Source organism: Maniola hyperantus, chromosome 28, assembly GCF_902806685.2.
Source record: "Maniola hyperantus chromosome 28, iAphHyp1.2, whole genome shotgun sequence".
Classification (NCBI taxonomy): Eukaryota; Metazoa; Arthropoda; class Insecta; order Lepidoptera; family Nymphalidae; genus Maniola; species Maniola hyperantus.
In genome coordinates, this window is record NC_048563.1 from 2,342,402 (window position 1) to 2,363,626 (window position 21,225).

The 21,225-nt window shown below is 36.7% G+C and overlaps 2 protein-coding genes across 5 annotated transcripts; one reads left to right on the plus strand and one right to left on the minus strand.

Annotated features, from left to right (window-relative positions):
* The first annotated feature begins 96 nt into the window (after window positions 1-96).
* Window positions 97-9,977, plus strand: LOC117994921 (zinc finger protein 846-like). Of its 4 annotated transcripts, none has more exons than XM_069508393.1 (9): window positions 97-186; window positions 875-984; window positions 2,665-3,499; window positions 3,814-4,019; window positions 5,529-5,654; window positions 6,402-6,596; window positions 7,240-7,365; window positions 8,791-8,894; window positions 9,743-9,977. In XM_069508393.1, the coding sequence occupies exons 3-9, from the start codon at window positions 2,678-2,680 to the stop codon at window positions 9,898-9,900; spliced, it is 1,737 nt and encodes a 578-aa protein (XP_069364494.1). In that variant the 5' UTR covers window positions 97-186; window positions 875-984; window positions 2,665-2,677; the 3' UTR covers window positions 9,901-9,977. The 4 variants fall into 4 exon arrangements, with proteins under 4 accessions (XP_069364494.1, XP_069364492.1, XP_034838788.1 ...); XM_069508391.1 differs by lacking the exon at window positions 97-186 and adding an exon at window positions 193-522; XM_034982897.2 differs by lacking the exon at window positions 97-186 and adding an exon at window positions 193-522 and having other exon boundaries at window positions 8,807-8,894.
* A 346-nt stretch (window positions 9,978-10,323) lies between these two features.
* On the minus strand, window positions 10,324-19,500 carry LOC117994922 (putative uncharacterized protein DDB_G0282133). The gene is made up of 5 exons (XM_069508102.1): window positions 19,225-19,500; window positions 17,125-18,916; window positions 16,032-16,144; window positions 12,626-12,751; window positions 10,324-10,817 (listed from the first exon to the last, which is right to left on the minus strand). The coding sequence occupies exons 1-5, from the start codon at window positions 19,498-19,500 to the stop codon at window positions 10,350-10,352; spliced, it is 2,775 nt and encodes a 924-aa protein (XP_069364203.1). The 3' UTR covers window positions 10,324-10,349.
* Between the last annotated feature and the right edge of the window lie 1,725 nt (window positions 19,501-21,225).

Sequence of the window (21,225 nt, forward strand, 5' to 3'; positions counted from 1 at the left end):
GTATTCTTCTTATTTATCACAAATAAACTTAATATCCGAACAAAACATGTATTGTGTTGTCTATGGAAATTATCATATGGTTTGGCTGTTGGCATCATCGACATAAAGTAGTACCTACTTAGAAATTCTTATTTCTTTGGTCGGCATATTTGGTTGTCAATGTCACTTTGTTTTGTAAATATTTAGGTAGGTACCTATTTGTCTTTTTCGTGATATCAATTTCTCGGATTCTCAAATTTTGTATTGACTATTATTATTTGATATGTACTACCAATTTACCAGTAAAAAACCGGTCGTCTCCAATCCGTGATGTAGCACTGGTATAAATTGTTCATGATCACCATTCATCACAAGTGTAGGGGCGCCGAAAACTGCTATTTTTTTTCTTGTGTTGTGGTTTATAAATTTGTATTGATCTTTACCGTAATAATGGCCAATATTTGCTTCGTATGCAATAATGCAGTACACACAGTAACGGATGAGAAAACCAGGGAGAAATACGGAGATGTTATTGGTGTATATGTTAGTAATCTCTTTATTATTATTATAAAGGCTTGAGCTCGAGTCGAGCATATGACTTTACTCAAACGCTTGTTGCTTAAGTTTCTTGCTAGTATGCTAGTTTTAACTTTTAGTCCATAGTCACATATCTATAATAGTCTGACTAGCTTTGGTCTACACAAATTTCAAACCCCTGTTTCACCCACTTAGGGGTTGAATTTTCAGAAATCCTTTCTTAGCGAATGCCTACATCATAATAGATATTGCATGCCAAATTTCAGTCCAATCTGTCGAGTAGTTTGAGCTGTGTGCTGATAGATCAGTCAGTCAGTCACTTTTTCCTTTTATATGTTTAGATAAACTTTATTTCCAGTTATCCCTAGATACAGAGTTATGCTACATATGCAGTCATTTATTGAATAAGCTGTCCATTTTCAAGGCAATATGTTTGAACAGAATCTCGGAATATCCTGCTGTACTTAGGTAAGTATCACTACATAATATAAGACAACAACCCTGGTGCAGTAGTGAGTGCTGTGGTCTTATAAGTGGGAGGTAACAGGTTCGATTCCCAGTACGGACAATAGGGTCTTGGACTCCTCTTCTTCTTCCTTACCTTATCCCACACTATGTGGGGTCGGCACAACATGTCTTCTTCTTCCACTCACTCCTGTCATTCGTCTACGTATTTTCCACCCCCTTTTTACGGTTATCAAATGATGTGATTTATTGTATAGTGGTAGTTTATGGGGTTAGAATTTATTATTAAAGAGTATTATTCATTTTTTATTTTGTTGTTGAGAGCATTATAAAGAACTATTCCACTGATCTATTCTCATTTCCACATTTTGTGTAAAAAAGTTCTATTCATATCAATCAATCAATCAATCAGCCTATTTGCGTCCACTGCTGGACATAGGCCTTCCCAATAGCACGCCACCACACACGATCCTCCGCCTTCCTCATCCACCCACTTCATATTAACTGTTAGTTATTATAGTAGTTCATATGAATAATCAATACTTATAATAAAACTGTAACAGGTCAAATTCTGTACATTGAAGATATTTTGAATTTTTTTTTTCGAGGGCACTCTATAATCGATACTGAACCCAAAACTGTAATTTTTTTCATTTTTGTCTGTCTGTCTGTCTGTCTGTCTGTCTGTCTGTATCACGGCCGCGCATCACGCTGAAACTACTGAATGGATTCCAATGAAACTTGGTACGATTTGAGGTCATACTATGAGGAAGAATATAGGATACTTTTTATCCCGAAATTCAGCATGGTTCCCGTAGGAGAGGGGACGAAAGTTAAAATGTATACTGAGTTGTAATTCATTAACGCGTAGTCCGATTTCATTCATTCTTTTTTTGTTAGAAAGGGGATATTTTAAAAATTGTTCCGTAAATATTTCAAGGTAATCGGTTTTTAACCGACTGTCAAAAAGGAGGTGGTTCTTTTTTCTACATCGATTTTTTCGAGGTATCTGGACCGATTTGCAAATTTTTTTTTTAAATCAACAAAAAAAGTTTTCGTGGTGGTCACATAAAAAATTCTGGATTCAACTCCTTAATCCTGATGCTGCAGGGTTACTGCCCGCCTGAGTTATCAAGATTCAGGAAGTGTTCATAGTGAATTCATATTGTAGGTACCAAGCAACGACTTTATTCTCAGACTTCAAGTCTCAACTCCTCAACCCTGATGATGTAGGGTACAGCACTCCTAAACTATAATGTTTCAGGAACTGCGGATGATGCAAAATTATTTTAGGTACCAAGCATAGGCTACATCATTGAACTTCGGATCCTTACTCCTCAATCCTGATGCTGCAAAGTACTGAAGTCCTAAATCGTGGGGATTTTAGAATTTCTGATAGTGAATTGATATTTTAAAAAAAATTAAAAAATTTGAATCGACTGTTAGGCGGAACGAAGTTCGCAGGGTCAGCTATTAACTATATAACTGTGTTGCCTGTAGGTGTCTAAATTTAGCCTGTCTGAAAGGATCTGGGAATGCACTGCATTATTATCCCTCGAAAATTCCTACCATTTATAAATAATGGAAAGGAGTCACAACCCCTCAGAAATGGGGTGTATACAATGTGTAGAGATGTGTTATGGTAATTTTTATTAAAATTATGAGTTTTATTTTTGTTTTCAGCCAAAAATATCCAATGAAATTACAAAAAAGCGACTTAGAAATCCACATACTTTGCCCTGAGAAATGTTATGAATATAAACAAATACACAGCGACAAAAGATATCAATTTAACCATAGTGTTGATTCCAATTATTATAATAACACTGAATATGGTAATGACAATGAATATGGTAATAATGACAGTGAGTATATTCATAATGACACAGAATATATGAATAATGACATGGAATATATTAATAGTGATATTCAACACATACATAGTGATAGACATGTAATATTGGAAGAGAATGTAATAGAACAGTTTAATTATGAAAATTATGATTCTAATAATTATAATAGAAATTGTTTTAATGATAAATCAGAATCAGCTATTGGTGATAAAGATTTCAATGATCCAAAAGATCAGTACAACAAATCAATAGATCATAGTACAAGAAATGATAATAATGATATTATGATACATTCAAATAATGAACATGATGAAACAAGAAACGATGATCTTGTGAGCATATATGACATAAAAGTTGGGATTGACAATGAGAATTTATTAGAAACCAGTATAAACAATTTTAACAATTCTCAAAATATATATAATGATACTAAATTAAATAATAAAAGTTCTAGAGACGAAGATACTAAGGCTGTAAAGAAAAGTAAAAAAAAGTCAGATAAAGGTTTCAAAAGGATAATTTTGAATCTAGAAAAGCAAAAGGCAGAATTAGAAGCAAACAGAAAAGAAAAGAAGTATTTAGAAGCTGAATTCAAGTGCTACAATTGTGCTCTAAGTTTCTTATTTAAAGATACTTATCAAGCACATATGATGAGGCATGAAGAGGTAAAATTTGAATTTTATATCATGATCATGGTATGGCAGTTCCTCTGGTGCTGCAAATGTTCATGGGCGGCGGTAACCACCTAACATCAGGTGACCCGCCGGCCCGTTTGTCCGCTAACTCTATTTAAAAAAAAGTTCATCGAAAACAATTTCAAAAAAATTTCAATGAGTCACAGTGTTGCTCAACGGGACTACAATTCCAAAAAAATTCCGTTGAGTCATAGTGTTACTCACGGGGTGTGACTCAACGGGAATAACCCAAAACTACTTAAATAATTTTTGATAAGTATTTCTGTATAATTTTTTTTAACTAGTCCAACGGCGAATACCAATGTAGAACCTGCACCCTCCGCTTTGCAACCCCTGCCTCGCTAAGGATCCACGCAGCGTGTCACTCGGAGCGCTACTTGTGTCGCTCGTGTGGTGTGAACCTAAAGCCGCGCGGCAAGAAGCGCCACTCCTGCTGCCAGCCGCGAGAGCCGCAGAGCGTCGCTTGCCATCTGTGCGGGAACTTGCTCAAGTGAGTACGGAATGAAACGTCGAGATATTCATAATGAAACGTTCTGGAATTACAGTAAGAAAGAAAGAAAGAAAATGCATTTATTTGTTGTTGGTGTCACAGATAAAAACAAAGTACAAGTGTAACTTTTTTTTTTTTTTTTTTTTTTAAAAGAATATTAGTCATGTTAAATGACTAATATTCCCCTTTCCTCTCCAATTAAGCGTCAGGCTTGTGCTAGGAGTAGGTACGACAATAGTGCAACGGGCGGGGTTTGAACCGTCGACCTCTCGGTTTTCAGTCCACTCCTATACCGGTTGAGCTATTGAGGCTCTCCTTTACTGAAAAGTTAGAGGTGTGTGCCCGGAACTGCATCTCACCTTTTCATCTGTGAGTTGTGACACCACCCCAAATGGGTGTACAGCTCAGCATAATGTCCTGCATCATATGCGTTACGTTAACACACATAAGATGCAGGACACTGATTTTCAGCTGTGACCCGGGTGACGCCACAGTTACAACCGTAAATTATAATAAATACTAGCTTACGCTCGCGACTTCGTCCGCGTGGACTACACAAATTTCAAACCTCTATTTCCCCCCCTTAGGGGTTGAATTTTTTAAAATTCTTTCTTAGCGGATGCCTACGTCATAATAGCTATCTGCATGCCAAATTTCAGCCCGATCCGTCCAGTAGTTTGAGCTGTGCGTTGATAGATCAGTCAGTCAGTCAGTCACCTTTTCCTTTTATATGTTTAGACTAGCTTATGCTCGCGACTTCGTCCGCGTGGACTACAAAATTTCAAACCCCCATTTCACCCCCTTAGGAGTTGAATTTTCAAAAATCCTTTCTTAGCGGATGCCTACGTCATAATAGCTATCTGCATGCCAAATTTCAGCCCGATCCGTCCAGTAGTTTGAGCTGTGCGTTGATAGATCAGTCAGTCAGTCAGTCACCTTTTCCTTTTATATATATAGATTATTAATCTTTAAATTAAAATAAATTAAAGTTCTAAAAGAAGCATGTGTGTGTATATACATACAGTACGCGTAACGCGATAGGTCAAGATAGCAATTGGGGAGGACACTCACCGTACAACCGCACAGCCCCCGCTCTAACCCGGTGCGGGAGAAGTGCGACTGTGCGTGGCGTCATACCCCGCTTATACCCCGCTTGCCACGGACTATATAGTGAAACTTCTCGGAATTTAAAGTGAAACGCCGTGAAATTCATTGTAAAACGTTGCGTTTATTAGTCACACAACTCATATTAGAACGACGCAAAGTTCATAGTGAAAAGTCAGAAAATTCAGAGTTAGAACGTCGCGGATTTGTTGTGAAACGTCGTAAAATTCATAGTAAAACGCCGCGAAAGTTGTTAAAAAAACTTTATTCAATTATTCATAGGAAAATTGCAAAAAAAATCAACAATCAACGGAATTCAATAATATGTGGAAATTCATAGTGAAACGTCGAACAATTCTTAATAGAACGTCATAAAATTCATAGTGAAACGTCAATATATTTCAGAGACGCAAACGGTCTTCAGCAGCATTTGAAAAGGGTACACGCGAGCAAAGCCAGCGGGCGAAGATATGCGTGCAACGTATGTGGAGACAGCTATACAAGACAAGGTGCTTTGAGAACACATATGATGTAAGTATATCCTCACTACCTGATGCCCGCGACTTCGTCCGCGTGGAGTTAGGTTTTTAAAAATCCCATGGGAACTCTTTGATTATCCGGGATAAAAAGTAGCCTATGTCACTCTCCAGGTCTTTATCTATACCCATGCAAAAAATCACGTCAATCCGTTGCATTGTTGCGATGTGATTGAAGGACAAACCAACAAACTAATAAACCAACAAACAAACACACTTTCGCATTTATAATAAGGGTACTGATGAGCAACCCATTGCCGGCTCACTACAGAGCACGGGTTTCCTCTCAGTATGAGAAGGGTTTGGCCATAGTCCACCACGCAGGCTAAGTGCGGATTGGTTGACTTCACATACCTTTTAGAACGTTAAGGAAGTCTCAGGCATGCAGGTTTCCTCACGACATTTTCCTTCATCATTAAAGCAAGTGATATTTAATTACTTAAAACGCACATAACGTGCATGCTCGGGATCGACCCCCCGTCCTCCTATTAGGACGTCCTAACCACTAAGCTATCACAGTACAAAACAAGAAAAGAAAGAAACAGAAATAGATGTGAGTTACTTACCATAGCCGCTAAAAAATATCGACCTTCGAATAAGATTTCGGCTTTGAAGAGCGTTGTCTCTATCAATGTTACCTATGTGACTGTCGTTGAGACAGAGACAACAGATTTGATGAATGATTTAAGAGTTGAAGGATGAAACTCTATCGTCTATTAATAAATCTGTCTGTGGATTCCAGAAAGCACATAAACCGCAAGTTCCACTGCGACCGATGCGCCGGCACTTACAGCAGCCCTTACACATTGAACCAACACAAGAAAACCCATCACAACAACGGCACTATGCACTATTGTGATACATGCGGCGCGAGCTATGCCTCCAAAAAGAGTCTATTGGCGCATATGAGGAACACTAGCAACCATTCTACTACTACGTAAGTCTGAAAATGTACACACGTGATGTAAGTTACTAGTGCTGCCATCTATGGGCGTGAACTGGAACTGAGGTTTCATAGCGCCCGGTCAATGCACTATTGTGATACTTGAACCAACACAAGAAAACCCATCACAACGACGGCACTATGCACTATTGAGAGCCACATGTGGTGGAGCTATGCTACTAAAAAGAGTTTAGTAGCGCATATAAGAAACACTAGCAACCATTTCACTAGTACAGCAGTTCAGTATATTTAAAAATTTAAGTGTGTGATGTAATTTACCAGTGCTGCCATCTGTTATCGTGAACTGGTACTGAAGTTTTGTAGTGACAGGCAAGTACACTATTGTGATACTTGCGGTGCGTGCTGTACCGCTAAAAAGAGTATTGGCGCATATAAGAAATAGGTACCTACTAGCAACCATTCTACCAATACGTAAGGTAAATGTTCCAAAAAGGTTTCACACTTGATGTAAGTTACTAGTGCTGCCATCTATTTTAATTATATCATATGAAAAAAAAAATTAAAAAATGTCAAACTGCGTCTGTCCTTTTCATATTACATTAGGTACAACAAGAAGAGGGATGCAAATACTTTAAAATTAGGTTGTGCTCAGAATCAGTACCATTTTCTGTTTCAGATACGAATGCCCCATCTGCAGTCGAGTTTGCCCCAACCAGAAGTCGCTAGCCTCTCACATACAAGCAGTGCACTCGACGACCAAAGACTTCACGTGCTCACTCTGCCCCGCTCGGTATACTAACAGGTAGTAGAATTTCCTTTTAGAAAAAAAAACCTGTGCCAATTATGCTTGTTTCATGAGTCAAGCAGGTCGATTCCGAAAAACTTGCATCAATCATTAATAACAATCGCAACGGGGATGATGCCATTAAATTTTTTTTTTTTTTTAAACTTTTTATTCAAATAAACTTTTAGTACTTTCGAATAGTCGGATGCATCTACCACTGGTTCGGAATGCCTTTCCTACCGAGAAGAACCAGCAAGAAACTCGGCGGTTGCTCTTTTCAAATATTTGATATAGGTACAAGATTATGCCATGTATAAAATAGTATTTGCAGTGTTGTGCGTTGCTGGAACGAGCTGCAGGTCAAATCCACGCTCTTTTATCATTTAGATAATCTTCAATTGTGTAATATGCTTTTTTCAGGAGCAGATTTTTAATAGATTTTTTAAACTTTGTCAAAAATAAATTATTTCTCAGTGATTATTAAATAGGAGGATAGGAGGAAAAATTAGGATCTTCCAAAATACGTAAAATCCACGTCCTTTATTAGTTTTAAGTGTAATAACCATTTTAAATTATCGATTTAACTTTTAAAAACCCGTCAAATGATTGTGACGTCACATTTCAGTATTTCATCGCATACTAAGCGCGCGTTTTGATGTTTGATAAAAAGTCACTGATTTGACTAGTTGTCAAATACCGTATTGCAATGGAGATGATGCCTATGTCAAAAATAAATTATTTCAGTAATTATTAAATTAATGCCAAAATACGTTTGACGACCTCCCTGGCGCAGTGGTAAGCGCTGTAGTCTTATTAGTGGGAGGTCCCAGGTTCGATTCCTGCCAGGGATTTGTAATTTTATAATTTCTAAATTTCTGGTCTGGTCTGGTGGGAGGCCTCGGCCGTGGCTAGTTACCACCCTACCGGCAAAGCCGTGCCGCCAAGCGATTTAGAGTTCCGGTACGATGCCGTGTAGAAACCAAGGGTAATAAAGTGTAGGGTTTAATAAAAACTGCCATACTCCTTCCAGGTTAGCCCGCTCCCACCTTAGACTGCATCGTCACTTACCATCAGGTGAGATTGCAGTCAAGGGCTAACTTGTATCTGAATAAAATAAAATAAAAACGTAAAATCCACGTTCGCTGTTAGTTTTAACTTTTCTAACCAATTTAAAATACTAAATCGCTAGAACTACAAAATGAGGCAAATGGATATTGGTATTGGATTGTGTTTAGGTAATAGGTAGCATAACAATAACGCTAAGTTTTTGCTATAGTCGATGCGTTTTAAACTGAGTCGTCGAGTTATCTGTCTGTTTCGCTCGCACTTACATAGGTCGTAGGTAAGTGCGAGCGAAACAGACAGATAACTCGACGACTCAGTTTAAAAAGCGTCGACTATAGACTATAGTGTTCTGGTTACATCCTGTATGTTCTAAACCAGGTTTTCTCCACAACAGGAAGTCCCTCGTCCGACACTTGTCGACACATACGAAACAGAAACCTGCCAGAATTGTCATTTGCCACTTGTGCGGGACCAACTTCAAGGTAAATACACAAAAATATTTGATAAACAAATTTCAAACTCCTATTTGACCCCCCTAGGGGTTGAATTTACAAAAATCCTTTCCTAGCGGATGCCTACGTTATAATAGCTATCTGCATGCCAAATTTCAGCCCGATCCGTCCAGTAGTTTGAACTGTGCGTTGATAGATCAGTCAGTCAGTCAGTCATTCACCATTTCCTTTTATATATTGAGACTAGCTTATACTCGCGACTTCGTCCGCGTGGGCTACAGAAATTTCAAACCTCTATGTCACCCCCTTAGGGGTTGAATTTTCAAAAATCCTTTCTTAGCGGATGCCTACGTTATAATAGCTATCTGCATGCCAAATTTCAGCCCGATCCGTCCAGTAGTTTGAACTGTGCGTTGATAGATCAGTCAGTCAGTCAATCCTTTTATATATTGAAGATTAGCTTATACTCGCGACTTCGTCCGCGTGGGCTACACAAATTTCAAACCTCTATGTCACCCCCTTAGGGGTTGAATTTTCAAAAATCCTTTCTTAGCGGATGCCTACATTATAATAGCTATCTGCATGCCAAATTTCAGCTCGATCCGTCCAGTAGTTTGAGCTGTGTGTTGATAAATCAGTCAGTCAGTCAATCCTTTTATATATTTAGACTAGCTGATGACCGCGACTCCGTTCGAGTGGATTTAGGTATTTCCGACATAAAAATAGCCTATGTCACTCTCCAGGTCTTCAACCCATACAAAAAATCACGTCGATCCGTTGCTCCGTTGCGACGTGATTGAAGGACAAACCAATAAACGAACACACTTTCGCATAATATAATATGGGTAGTGATTAATTTGAAGTTAATTAATTTCCAGGACAACAGCAAGCTGAACAGGCATGTGCGAGAAGTATGCAACAAGGCGAAAGAAGAACACCTTCTAGCTATATACGATTAGAATTAACATACTTTTTACTTATACAAATTATTATTATAATTATTATTATTTATTATTATACCATAACGTGCACTTAATATATTTTGAATATATTTTTAAATATATTCAAATATATTAAGGAATATATTAATATAGGAATATTTTGTTTATCTGAGATTTGGGTTTTCTTTGCACTACCCTCAATTGCTTCACTTTTATTCCAATTCCATTTCTTCCTCCAGAGTCCAGATTTCCGTCAAGGAATTTTTCTTTAACATTGTCATGATCCTCATATATTTGGACGGTTATTTGACTCGAGTCCATATTTTTTAATGTATTATAATATGAGTCGATCTACCGATTTCGTTGGTACTTTGTACCTACAGTTGTTGTTGGCACTTCTGTAAAGGCTTCTGACAAAGTACCATCTATTTAGAATAGATGACGTGTGATACGCATTGCAACCTCACGTCTGGCATTAGCTAAATGTGAGTGAATGAAACACATTTATTAAATTAAACTTTAATTTAATAAATAAAATATTAATTTAATTCTGCAATAAATTAAAACACTGTAGCGCAGCAAAAGACACCAAACTGTACCCGTCCATAGCTTGAACTATCATTTTGTTCAGAACCTCACTACATTTTGTTAAGACACACGTTTTCTTTGCACTACCCTCAATTGCTTCACTTTTAGTCAAATTCCATTTCTTCCTCCAGATTTCCGTTAAGGAACTTTTCTTCAACACTTTGTCATCATCCTGCGTATTTTGGATGCTCATTTGACTTGATTCGTTCGATTTTTTGTATCTCTTCAGTAAAATTTCTAATATATGAAATATGTAACATATATTTTCGGCTTCATTTGTATGCTTTAATTCGAAAACATCTTCTTTAATGTCAGATATAGTTTTTTCTAAGATAGTTATTATTTTTTCTATTGTATATTTTATTATATGAGTTGATCTATTTAGTAATAAGAGACGATAGATGTCGTCCTCTCTTTTCAGCAACTGGAATAAAAAATGTGTAATCTAATATATAAAAGGAAAAGGTGACTGACTGACTGACTGACTGACTGATCTATCAATGCACAGCTCAAACTACTGGACGGATCGGGCTGAAATTTGGCATGCAGATAGCTATTATGACGTAGGCATCCGCTAAGAAAGGATTTTTGTAAATTCAACCCATAAGGGGGTGAAATAGGGGTTTGAAATTTGTGTAGTCCACGCGGACGAAGTCGCGAGCATAAGCTAGTACAATATATAATACATATAAAACATTTTGTATAATATTCATCCCATCGCCGGCTCACTACAGAGCACAGATCTCATTTAGAGTGAGAAGGGTATTGGCCATAGTCTACCACGCTGGCCATTTGCGTATTGGTAGACTTCACACACCTTTGAGAACATTATGGAGAATTCTCAGGCATGCAGGTTTCCTCACGATGTTTTCCTTCACCGTTAAAGCAAGTAATATTTAATTACTTAAAACGCACGTAACTCCGAAAAGTTAGAGGTGCGTGCCCGGGGTCGAACCCCCGACCGCTGATTAGAAGGCAGACGTCCTAACCACTAGGCTATCACAGCTTTATTTCATGATCTATAGTAATCCATACTTCCATACTAATACTAATATACTAATTTACTAATATACTAATTACTAATTTACTAATTTTACTCATTACTAATTTACTAATACTAATTACTGATTTACTAATTTTACTCATTACTAATTTACTAATACTAATTACTAATTTACTAATTACTAATTTACTAATTTTACTCATTACTAATTTTACTCATTACTAATTACTAATTTACTAATATACTAATTACTAATTTACTAATTTTACTCATTACTAATTTACTAATACTAATTACTAATTTACTAATATACTAATTACTAATTTACTAATTTTACTCGTTACTAATTTACTAATACTAATTACTAATTTACTAATATACTAATTACTAATTTACTAATTTTACTCATTACTAATTTACTAATTACTAATTTACTAATTACTAATTTACTAATTTTACTCATTACTAATTTACTAATACTAATTACTAATTGACTAATATACTAATTACTAATTTACTAATTTTACTCATTACTAATTTACTAATACTAATTACTAATTTACTAATATACTAATTACTAATTTACTAATATACTAATTACTAATTTACTAATTTTACTCATTACTAATTTACTAATACTAATTACTAATTTACTAATTACTAATTTACTAATTTTACTCGTTACTAATTTACTAATACTAATTACTAATTTACTAATATACTAATTACTAATTTACTAATTTTACTCATTACTAATTTACTAATACTAATTACTAATTTACTAATTACTAATTTACTAATTTTACTCATTACTAATTTACTAATACTAATTACTAATTGACTAATATACTAATTACTAATTTACTAATTTTACTCATTACTAATTTACTAATACTAATTACTAATTTACTAATATACTAATTACTAATTCGCTAATTTTTCTAATTTTACTGATTACTAATTACTAATTTACTAATTAATATTATAAATGCGAAAGTGTGTCTGTCTGTCTATCTGTCTTTCTGTCTGTCTGCTAGCTTTTCACGGCCCATCCGTTCAACCGATTTTGACGAAATTTGGTACAGAGATAGCTTATATCCCGAGGAAGGACATAGGCTACTTTTTATTCCGGAAAATCAAAGAGTTCCCACGGGATTTTTGAAAAACCTAATTCCACGCGGACTAAGTCGCGGGCAGCTAGTTAATAGTAAAGAAACAATAGTCACCGCATTAGATTCTTCGTTATTTCCTTTATAAACGTCATTTAGCAACGTATTAACATTTTCCAGCAACTCTTCCAAGAAAATCGGATATTTTTCCTCTTCGTGCAACTTGTCTACCATTTTACCTAAAATCTGAAAAATAAATGTGGAACACACATACATACAAACATAGACTGCCAAAATCATAACCCTTCCTTTTGGCTTTGCCGTAGTCGGGTAAAAACGAAAAAGACTCACTTCATTCCGTAGGTTGGCTCTTAATATAATACTAGATGATGCCCGCGATTTGGCTTGGAATAAAAGCTTGAATTTGACTCGCTCCAGCAATGCACGGGGCTGCAATGGCTTGTATAGTATACGGTATAATAACGTTGTAAATTGAAAAATTAAAAAGAGCAACCGCCGAGTTTCTTTCTGGTTCTTCTCGGTAGGAACGACGTTCCGAACCAGTGGTAAATTAAAACTACCTGACTATTCATAAACACTTGTAAAAAGTTTACATGAATAAAAAAACATTCTATTCTATTCTATTTCGTCCGCGTGGATTAATCTTTTTAAAAATCCTGTGGGAACTCAAATCAAATCAAATCAAATCATTTATTTGCACGATTGCAGGTACAATGATGGTGTTACAGTAGTTTATTTACAGCTACAATCCGCCATACAGTGGGCATGCAAAATTTATTTTCTTATTATCTATTATTAATAAGCTATTTTATAACTTTTTTTAGAATTATAATGTTCAACAGTCACATATCACATCTTCATCATCACATATCACATCATCACTCTTCAATTTTCCGGGATAATAAAAAATTTTTACAAAAAAAATAAAAACCGACTTCGTTACATAAACACTAAAAATTGAAAAATAATTTAATTTATTACCGAATATATTATGTATACAAGAGTTAATATAGTTCCATAATAACACTTTTTGGTGCCGGTGCCAATTAGCTTTAGCTGCGCGAATCGTCTGGACTTCATATTTTTATGGGACTCCACAATGGCACCTCATTGGCACCGACCCCAAAAAATATTATTATGGAACTATATTAACTCTTGTATACATAATATATTCGGTAATAAATTAAATTATTTTTCAATTTTTAGTGTTTATGTAACGAAGTCGGTTTTTATTTTTTTTGTAAAAAATTTTTATTTCACAATTTTTAGTGGTCCCATGGAATTATGCTATGACTGGTTAAAAATCTACTGTTTACTAAGCTATTACACTGATCGCGAACAATTTACTCTTATCCGTTGAGGAGTTCCAGTATCTATCTTCGAAGATGTTCATCAGATCTTCACCAAATTGAAATGGGACCAACTTTGAAGTATACCCTTTTAAACAAAAAAAGAATTTTCAAAATCGGTCCAGGCGTTTTTGAGTAATCGGGGAACATACATAAAAAATAAAAAAAAAATAAAAAAAAAAAAAAGATTCCGACGAATTGAGAACCTCCTCCTTTTTTTGAAGTCGGTTAAAAAGAAGCCTAGGGCCGGTTGTTTCAAACCATTGGTCTTCGTAAGATACGTTCGTTAAAATTTAACAGACGTAGACGAACTTTAACATCTGTTAATTTAAGAGCGTTGCTTCATTGTACAAAAAACTGTTTGTCATTGTTATTTTGGTTGCGAAACTAACCCTAAAATTAACTTTTCTTTCTTACAAATTCTCTTTCATCTTCAAAAAAACTACAATTAAAAGCATTGCATTAAATTGATTCCATTTTAATTTGTAAATAAAATATTCCGTTTGTAAGAAGTATAAAGTTACGAACTGATTTGACGATCACCAATGGCGCCAGCACTGGTTAACGTAAACGTAACTATTTAACGAACGTTAGCGCTAATAGATGCTGAATCAACGCTTTATCTTTACTTACGTTCGTTAGCGCCATATTTAAAGGTTACGTGTCCGTCAAAATTTGTTGAAACAACCGGCCCTATATGTCCTTCCCCGGGATGTAAGCTATCTCTGTACCAAATTTCGTCAAAATCGGTTCAACGGATGGGCCTTAAAAAGCTAGCAGACAGACAGACACACTTTGTCATTTATTAATATCGATTGCGTTGTTTGTAAGCCCCGCAAATTGCTGATGCGCGTGGCCGCCATTTTAGTAACGTCAGCACTAAGTTACTACAGACTAAAGTTTCGAGCTTATGGTTTATTTTTATTTCGACTGAAATCAAAATGACGTCATTTCGATGTTAATAAAACATGGTTCCAGCGCAATAGCAATTTGCGGGACTTATAAGGCAACGTTAATTACTCAAGTCTAGTCGGTAACTGAATACTTAGGTACCTAAAATAAATCTAGAATACTTTCATCATCATCATCAACCGATAGACGTCCACTGCTGGACATAGGTCTCCTGTAGGGACTTCCATACGCCACGGTCTTGCGCCGCCGCCTTCCAGCGGCTCCCTGCGACTCGTCTGATGTCGTCCGTCCACCTAGTGGGGGACCTTCCAACGCTGCGTCTTTCGGTGCGAGGTCGCCATTCCAGCACCTTGGGACCCCAACGTGTATCGGTTGTACGAACTATGTGCCCTGCCCATTGCCACTTCAGCTTCGCAACCCGTTGAGCTATGTCGGTTACTCTAGTTCTCCTACGGATCTCCTCTGATCTCGTCTGATTAGATCACGTAGAGAAACTCCGCACATAGCTCTCTCCATCGCCCGCTGAGTGACTCTGAGCTTTCTTATGAGATTACTTTGTTGTCTGTCTGTCTGACTGTCTGTCAAGAAACCTACAGGGTACTTCCCGTTGGCCTAGAATCATGAAATTTGGTAGGTAGGTGGGTCTTATAGCTGGTATTAGATCACACAAAAAAATTAAATTGTGGTCATGAACTAATAATTAGTATTTTCAATTTTCATAGTAAGATAACTATATCAAGTGGGGTATCATATGAAAGGTCTTCACCTGTACATTCTAAAACAGATTTTTATTTATTTTTATGCATCATAGTTTTTGAATTATCCTGCAAAATGTCGAAAAAATAAGCCTGCAGTACGGAACCCTCATTGCGCGAGCCTGACTCGCACTTGGCCGGTTTTTTCTTTGTAGGCTAATTTTGTTCATGATTTCTTAGATAAGTGAATTTTGTGAGGCTCTCTCCATCGCCCGCTAAGTGGCTCTTTTTTTTTTTTTTTATTCACATACAAGTTAGCCCTTGACTGCAATCTCACCTTGTAGTAAGTGATGATGCAGTCTAAGATGATAGCGGGCTAACCTGGAAGGGGTATGGCAGTTTTTATTAAACCCATACCCTTTTCTGAGCTTTCTTATGAGGCCCATAGTTAGCGAACATGTCTCGGATCCATATGTCATCACTGGCAACACGCACTGTTCGAAGACTTTGGTCTTCAAGCACTGAGGAATTTCGGACCAAAATACTTACCGCAGATATTTCGTCAGTTATGACTGTAGTATTGGCCGATAACTGACTGCCTGTCACGAAACTCAGTAAACACTGAGCCCATTCGTCCTTCCATGCGTCTGAACATTGGGAAGCTAAAAAACAACAAGTATTTGACGACCACCCTGTCGCAGTGGTGAGCGCTGTGGTCTTAATAGTGGGAGGTCCCGGGTTCGATTCCTGGCAGGGGTTTGGAATTTTATCATTTCTAAATTTCTGGTCTGGTCTGGTGTGACGCTTCGGCCGTGGCTAGTTACCACCCTACCGGCAAAGCCGTGCCGCCAAGTGATTTAGCGTTCCGGTACGATGCCGTGTAGAAACCAAAGGGGTATGGGTTTAATAAAAACTGCCATACCCCTTCCAGGTTAGCCCGCTATCATCTTAGACTGCATCATCACTTACCACCAGGTGAGATTGCAGTCAAGGGCTAACTTGTATCTGAATATATATAAAAAAAAGTATCATCACTAAGAGCACGGTGGTGAAGACGATCGGCCTGTCATTCATGGGGTCTGGGGTTTGATTCCGGGCACACACCTCTAACTTTTCAGTAAAGAAGAGCCTCAATAGCTCAACCGGTAAAGGAGTGGACTGAAAACCGAAAGGTCGACGGTTCAAACCCCGCCCGTTGCACTATTGTCGTACCTACTCCTAGCACAAGCTTGACGCTTAGTTGGAGAGGAAAGGGAAATATCAGTCATTTAATATGGCTAATATTTAAAAAAAAAATCGTAAGTAACCAGCATGTCTGAAAGGTCGCCGGTTCAAACCCCGCCCGTTGCACTATTGTCGTACCTACTCCTAGCACAAACTTTACGCTTTATTGGAGGAGAAAGGTGACTCACTGACTGACTGATCTATCAACGCACAGCTCAAACTACTGGACGGATCGGGCTGAAATTTTGCATGCAGATAGCTATTATGACGTAGGCATCCGCTACGAAAGGATTTTTGAGAATTCTACCCCTGAGGGGGTGAAATAGGGGTTTGAAATTTGTGTAGTCCACGCGGATGAAGTCGCGAGCATAAGCTAGTATAGAATAAAAGTAAATTAGAAGTTGCTACATTTCCATACCACTCATGTATGAACTTCTAGCTTGAGAACTTTTGAAACCAGAGTCCATAGAATTATTATTCCCCTCACTAAGTTTTCTGTCACTTCTGTTCAAGTAACATTTAATTCTATTCAAGCCATCTAGAACCTTAAAAGGTACTATTTCTAACTGAGTATCTGTTTCGTTGTCAGACAGGTCATTTTGCGTTACAATATCCATTTCTTTGTTATTATTTAAAATACATTCTTTCATTTTCTCTTGATGGGAAATAACTTCTTTCGTTTCATTAGGTACATTGTTCATAACACATTGCTTTAGTTGTAGGTTCTCTTTTAAATAAGAAATTAGTTTTAGCGTTTCGTCATCTGTATTAGGCAAGTGTTTTAGACTGATTTCGAATTCTATCTCGTTATTGGTATTTGAAACAGATTCTTTTATTTTATTTTCGGAAACAATTTCTTTCGGTTTTTCCAAATTTATCGAATTTTCTTTGTTGACGTCTTCGTTGTTACTTTTTTCAATTATTTCTTTTGCAGTTGTATTAGAAATTGTGTTAGATCTAGTATTCTCAATTACATTTAATATAGATTCACGTGATATATTGCCATAAATATTTGATAAATGTAAACTTTGGGACTCTAGAGGTGAAAATAGGTTTTGTGAAGCATTTCCAGCAAAATCGATCGGGTCATCTCTTTCATTATCTCTTTTATTTTGACTAATAATATCAGGTGCATTTGAATAGCTATCCAGAAATGCAAAATCTTGGTATGAATATTGTTTTCTTGTGTTAACTGGTTCTGTATTTCTGTTACCTGTTTTATCAAAATCGATTATATTATTATTTTGACTGTGAATTTGTAATTCATCGTCTGCATTTTTATCCAAATGTACTCCTGAAGAATTTGTAATATCGAAATTTTGACTGAATTCCGGTAATTTTTGCGAAACGTTTTCGTTTGCATCGTTTTTAAAACGTTTGCTATCATTATGAGTATCGTTTTCTACGTTTTTATGTTTTCTTTGTCCATCTTTATCACCAAATATAGTAACTTTATCAAGTATATTAATATTATTTACATCGAAATTTTCATTATTGTTCATATTATTGGTTGTATTTGTATTTTGGTTAAGTCTTTCAATGTTATTGGCGTAGAAATTTTGAAAATCTTGTTCACTGTATATATTTTTGGACTCATCATTTACATTTGGATCCAAATTTGTATCTATTACTTCATCTTTTTTATTTTGAGTATTTTCGTTAACATTTTGGTTACTTGAATTGTCATATGTAATTTTAAATTTATGTATCAAATTCTTGTTTGCCATTACTAAATTTTCATCTTGACTTTGGCTTACATGTGTGTTATTAGTGAATCCTTGAAGTGTATATAAAACAGTTTGCTGTGAATCTATATTATTGTTTCTTATATTCATCTCATTAGTATTATCTCTAAACAATATATGTGCATATAAATTATTGTTATTTCCATTTTCGTTATTTCTATCAGTTAAATTAGTACTTTCACAGTAAGTTTCGTTATTAAGATTTTTATTTAAATCAGTAGCATTGTGGTATGTGTCGTTACTAATTGTATTGTTGTTATTAATAATATGATTTGTATTATTAATAACTTTTGCAGTATTATTATCATTACCAGCTTTATGGTCATTTACCACATAAGTATTACAGGCGATCCCGATATTATCAGCAATTTCTTTTGTTTGAGTACTGATAATGTTTACAGGCATTTGTGTTTCTTCAAAATTTGTCAACTGACTGAAATTGATCTGTGGAGTGTTTTTCAAAATCTGTAAATAAAACGTTATCTTAATAAAAATTAGTACGTAAATGAATTTTATAAAACTGGCTTATGCTCGCGAATTCGTCCGCGTGGACTACGCAAATTTCAAATCCCTATTTACAAAGTTCATGATTCTAGGTCAACGGGAGGTACCCTGTAGTTTTCTCGACAGACACGACAGACAAACAGACAAAGTGATAAGGGTTCGTTTTTTCCTTTTGAGGTACGGAACCCAAAAAATTAGAAAATTCCCACCCACGCGGACGAAGTCGCGAGCATTAGGTAGTAAGTAGTACTATACAATAAAAACATCACCTCAGAGTTTCCTTCAAAATTTGTCATTTCCGTCATAAACTCTAATAAAGACTCCAAATCGTCATTTTCTTTGCTGGGATCATTCAAATCGGCTAATGCAAAATTATTCAGTATATTGACACTATCATGACTCTTGTTTAACTCATCACCAATCATATTGTGATCATCATTCAGCATCTGATCATCATCGTTCATCATCTGATCATCACATTGTGTGAAATCATCGCTAATGTTGAAATCCTCCTCACATATCGTGATGTCAAGGTTCGAATCCATATTTCTTTGATTGATTTTGTTTTTTATACTATCTATAAATGCTTCGTATGATATTTCTGCTGGTTTGGTTTTTATAATAGCTAGTGCGATGGCCAGTTGATGTTTTTGGATCATATGTTGAGCTAGAAATAATGAAAATTAAATAGGGTGCGTTGGGATAAGTTCGGACAGTTTTTCGTTGTGTTTGGAAGATGTTGGCCAAATTTATTTTGCACGAAAGTTACAATAGTTAGCACAATAAATTATACAATTCTGTGTTAGTACGAAAGAACTAACACTTATGTATATACCTAGTACATATGTTTTTTTTTTTTTAAAAGTATATTAGACAAGTTAATTGCTGCCTAATATTCCCTTTTCCCCTCTAATTAAGCGTAAAGCTTGTGCTAGGAGTAGGTACGACAATAGTGCAACGGGTGGCATTTGAACCGGCGACCTTTCGGTTTTCAGTCCGCTCCTTTAACCGTTGAGCTATCGAGGCTCAAAGGTTTCTTCGAGGTTTATTATACTAGTTAACTCAAACTAAGTTAAATGTGCGAGTAACTATAAGACCGCGACAGGTCAAGATGGCGATCGGGGAGGGAACGCCGCCCACACCCACACATCCCCCGCGCGAACCCGGTACGGGAGACGTGCGGGTCGTCCCCTCAAATCCCGATTGCCATCTTGAGCTGTCCCGTACCATCATCATCATCATGATCAACCCATCGCCGGCTCACTACAGAGTATAGGTCTCCTCTTGGAGTGATAAGGGTTTTGGCCATAGTCTACCACGCTGGCCATGTGCGGATTGCGGTAGACTCCACACACCATTGAAAACATTATGGAGAACTCTCAGGCATGCAGGTTTCCTCACGATGTTTTCCTTCACCGTTAAATCAAGTGATATTTAATTCATTCATTCTCTGGTGGGAGGCTTCGGCCGTGGCTACTTACCACCCTACCGACAAAGCCGTGCTGTCAAGCGATTTAGCGTTCCGGTACGATGCTGTGTAGAAACCAAAGGGGCATGGGCTTATTAAAAACTGCCATACCCCTTCCAGGTTAGCCCGCTTCCATCTTAGACTGCATCGTCACTTACTACCAGGTGAGATTGCAGTCAAGGGCTCACTTCTATCTGAATAAAAAATATAAAAAACTAGCTGATGCCCGCGACTTCGTACGCGTGGTATTAGGTTTTAAAAAATCCTGTGGGAACTCTTAAATTTTCCGGGATAAAAAGTTGCCTATGTCCTTCCCCGGGTTGCAAACTACCTCTGTACCAAATTTCGTCAAAATGGGTTGAACGGTTGAGCCGTGAAAAGCTAGCAGACAGAATATTATCTAAATATATAAAAGGAAATGGTGACTGACTGACTGACTGACTGACTGACTGACTGACTGACTGACTGACTGACTGACTGACTGACTGATCTATCAACGCTGGACGGAAACTACTGGACGGAACGGGCTGAAATTTGGCATGCAGATAGCTACTATGACGTAGGCATCCGCTAAGAAAGGATTTTTGAAAATTCAATCCCTAAGGGGGTGAAATAGGGGTTTGAAATTTGTGTAGTCCACGCGGACGAAGTCGCGAGCATAAGCTAGTTATGGATAAAAACGCACATAACTCCTAAAAGTTAGAGGTGCGAGCAGCGAGCGTGAGGATCGAACCCCCGAAAAAAGTGAAGACAAATTCATCCCTACGCTTGTATGAATAATACGCGCTAGAAAATAATGACG

Coding starts and splice junctions, on each gene's coding strand:
- LOC117994921 (XM_069508391.1), top strand. CDS start 334: ATGATCACCATTCATCACAAGTGTAGGGGCGCCGAAAACTGCTATTTT. Junction 4,020..5,528: donor CTGTGCGGGAACTTGCTCAA/GTGAGTACGGAA, acceptor AATATATTTCAG/AGACGCAAACGGTCTTCAGC. Junction 7,366..8,790: donor CCCGCTCGGTATACTAACAG/GTAGTAGAATTT, acceptor GTTCTAAACCAG/GTTTTCTCCACAACAGGAAG.
- LOC117994922 (XM_069508102.1), bottom strand. CDS start 19,500: ATGGATTCGAACCTTGACATCACGATATGTGAGGAGGATTTCAACATT. Junction 18,917..19,224: donor ATTTTGAAGGAAACTCTGAG/GTGATGTTTTTA, acceptor TTTTATTTACAG/ATTTTGAAAAACACTCCACA. Junction 10,818..12,625: donor GAAATAACGAAGAATCTAAT/GCGGTGACTATT, acceptor TTTTTATTCCAG/TTGCTGAAAAGAGAGGACGA.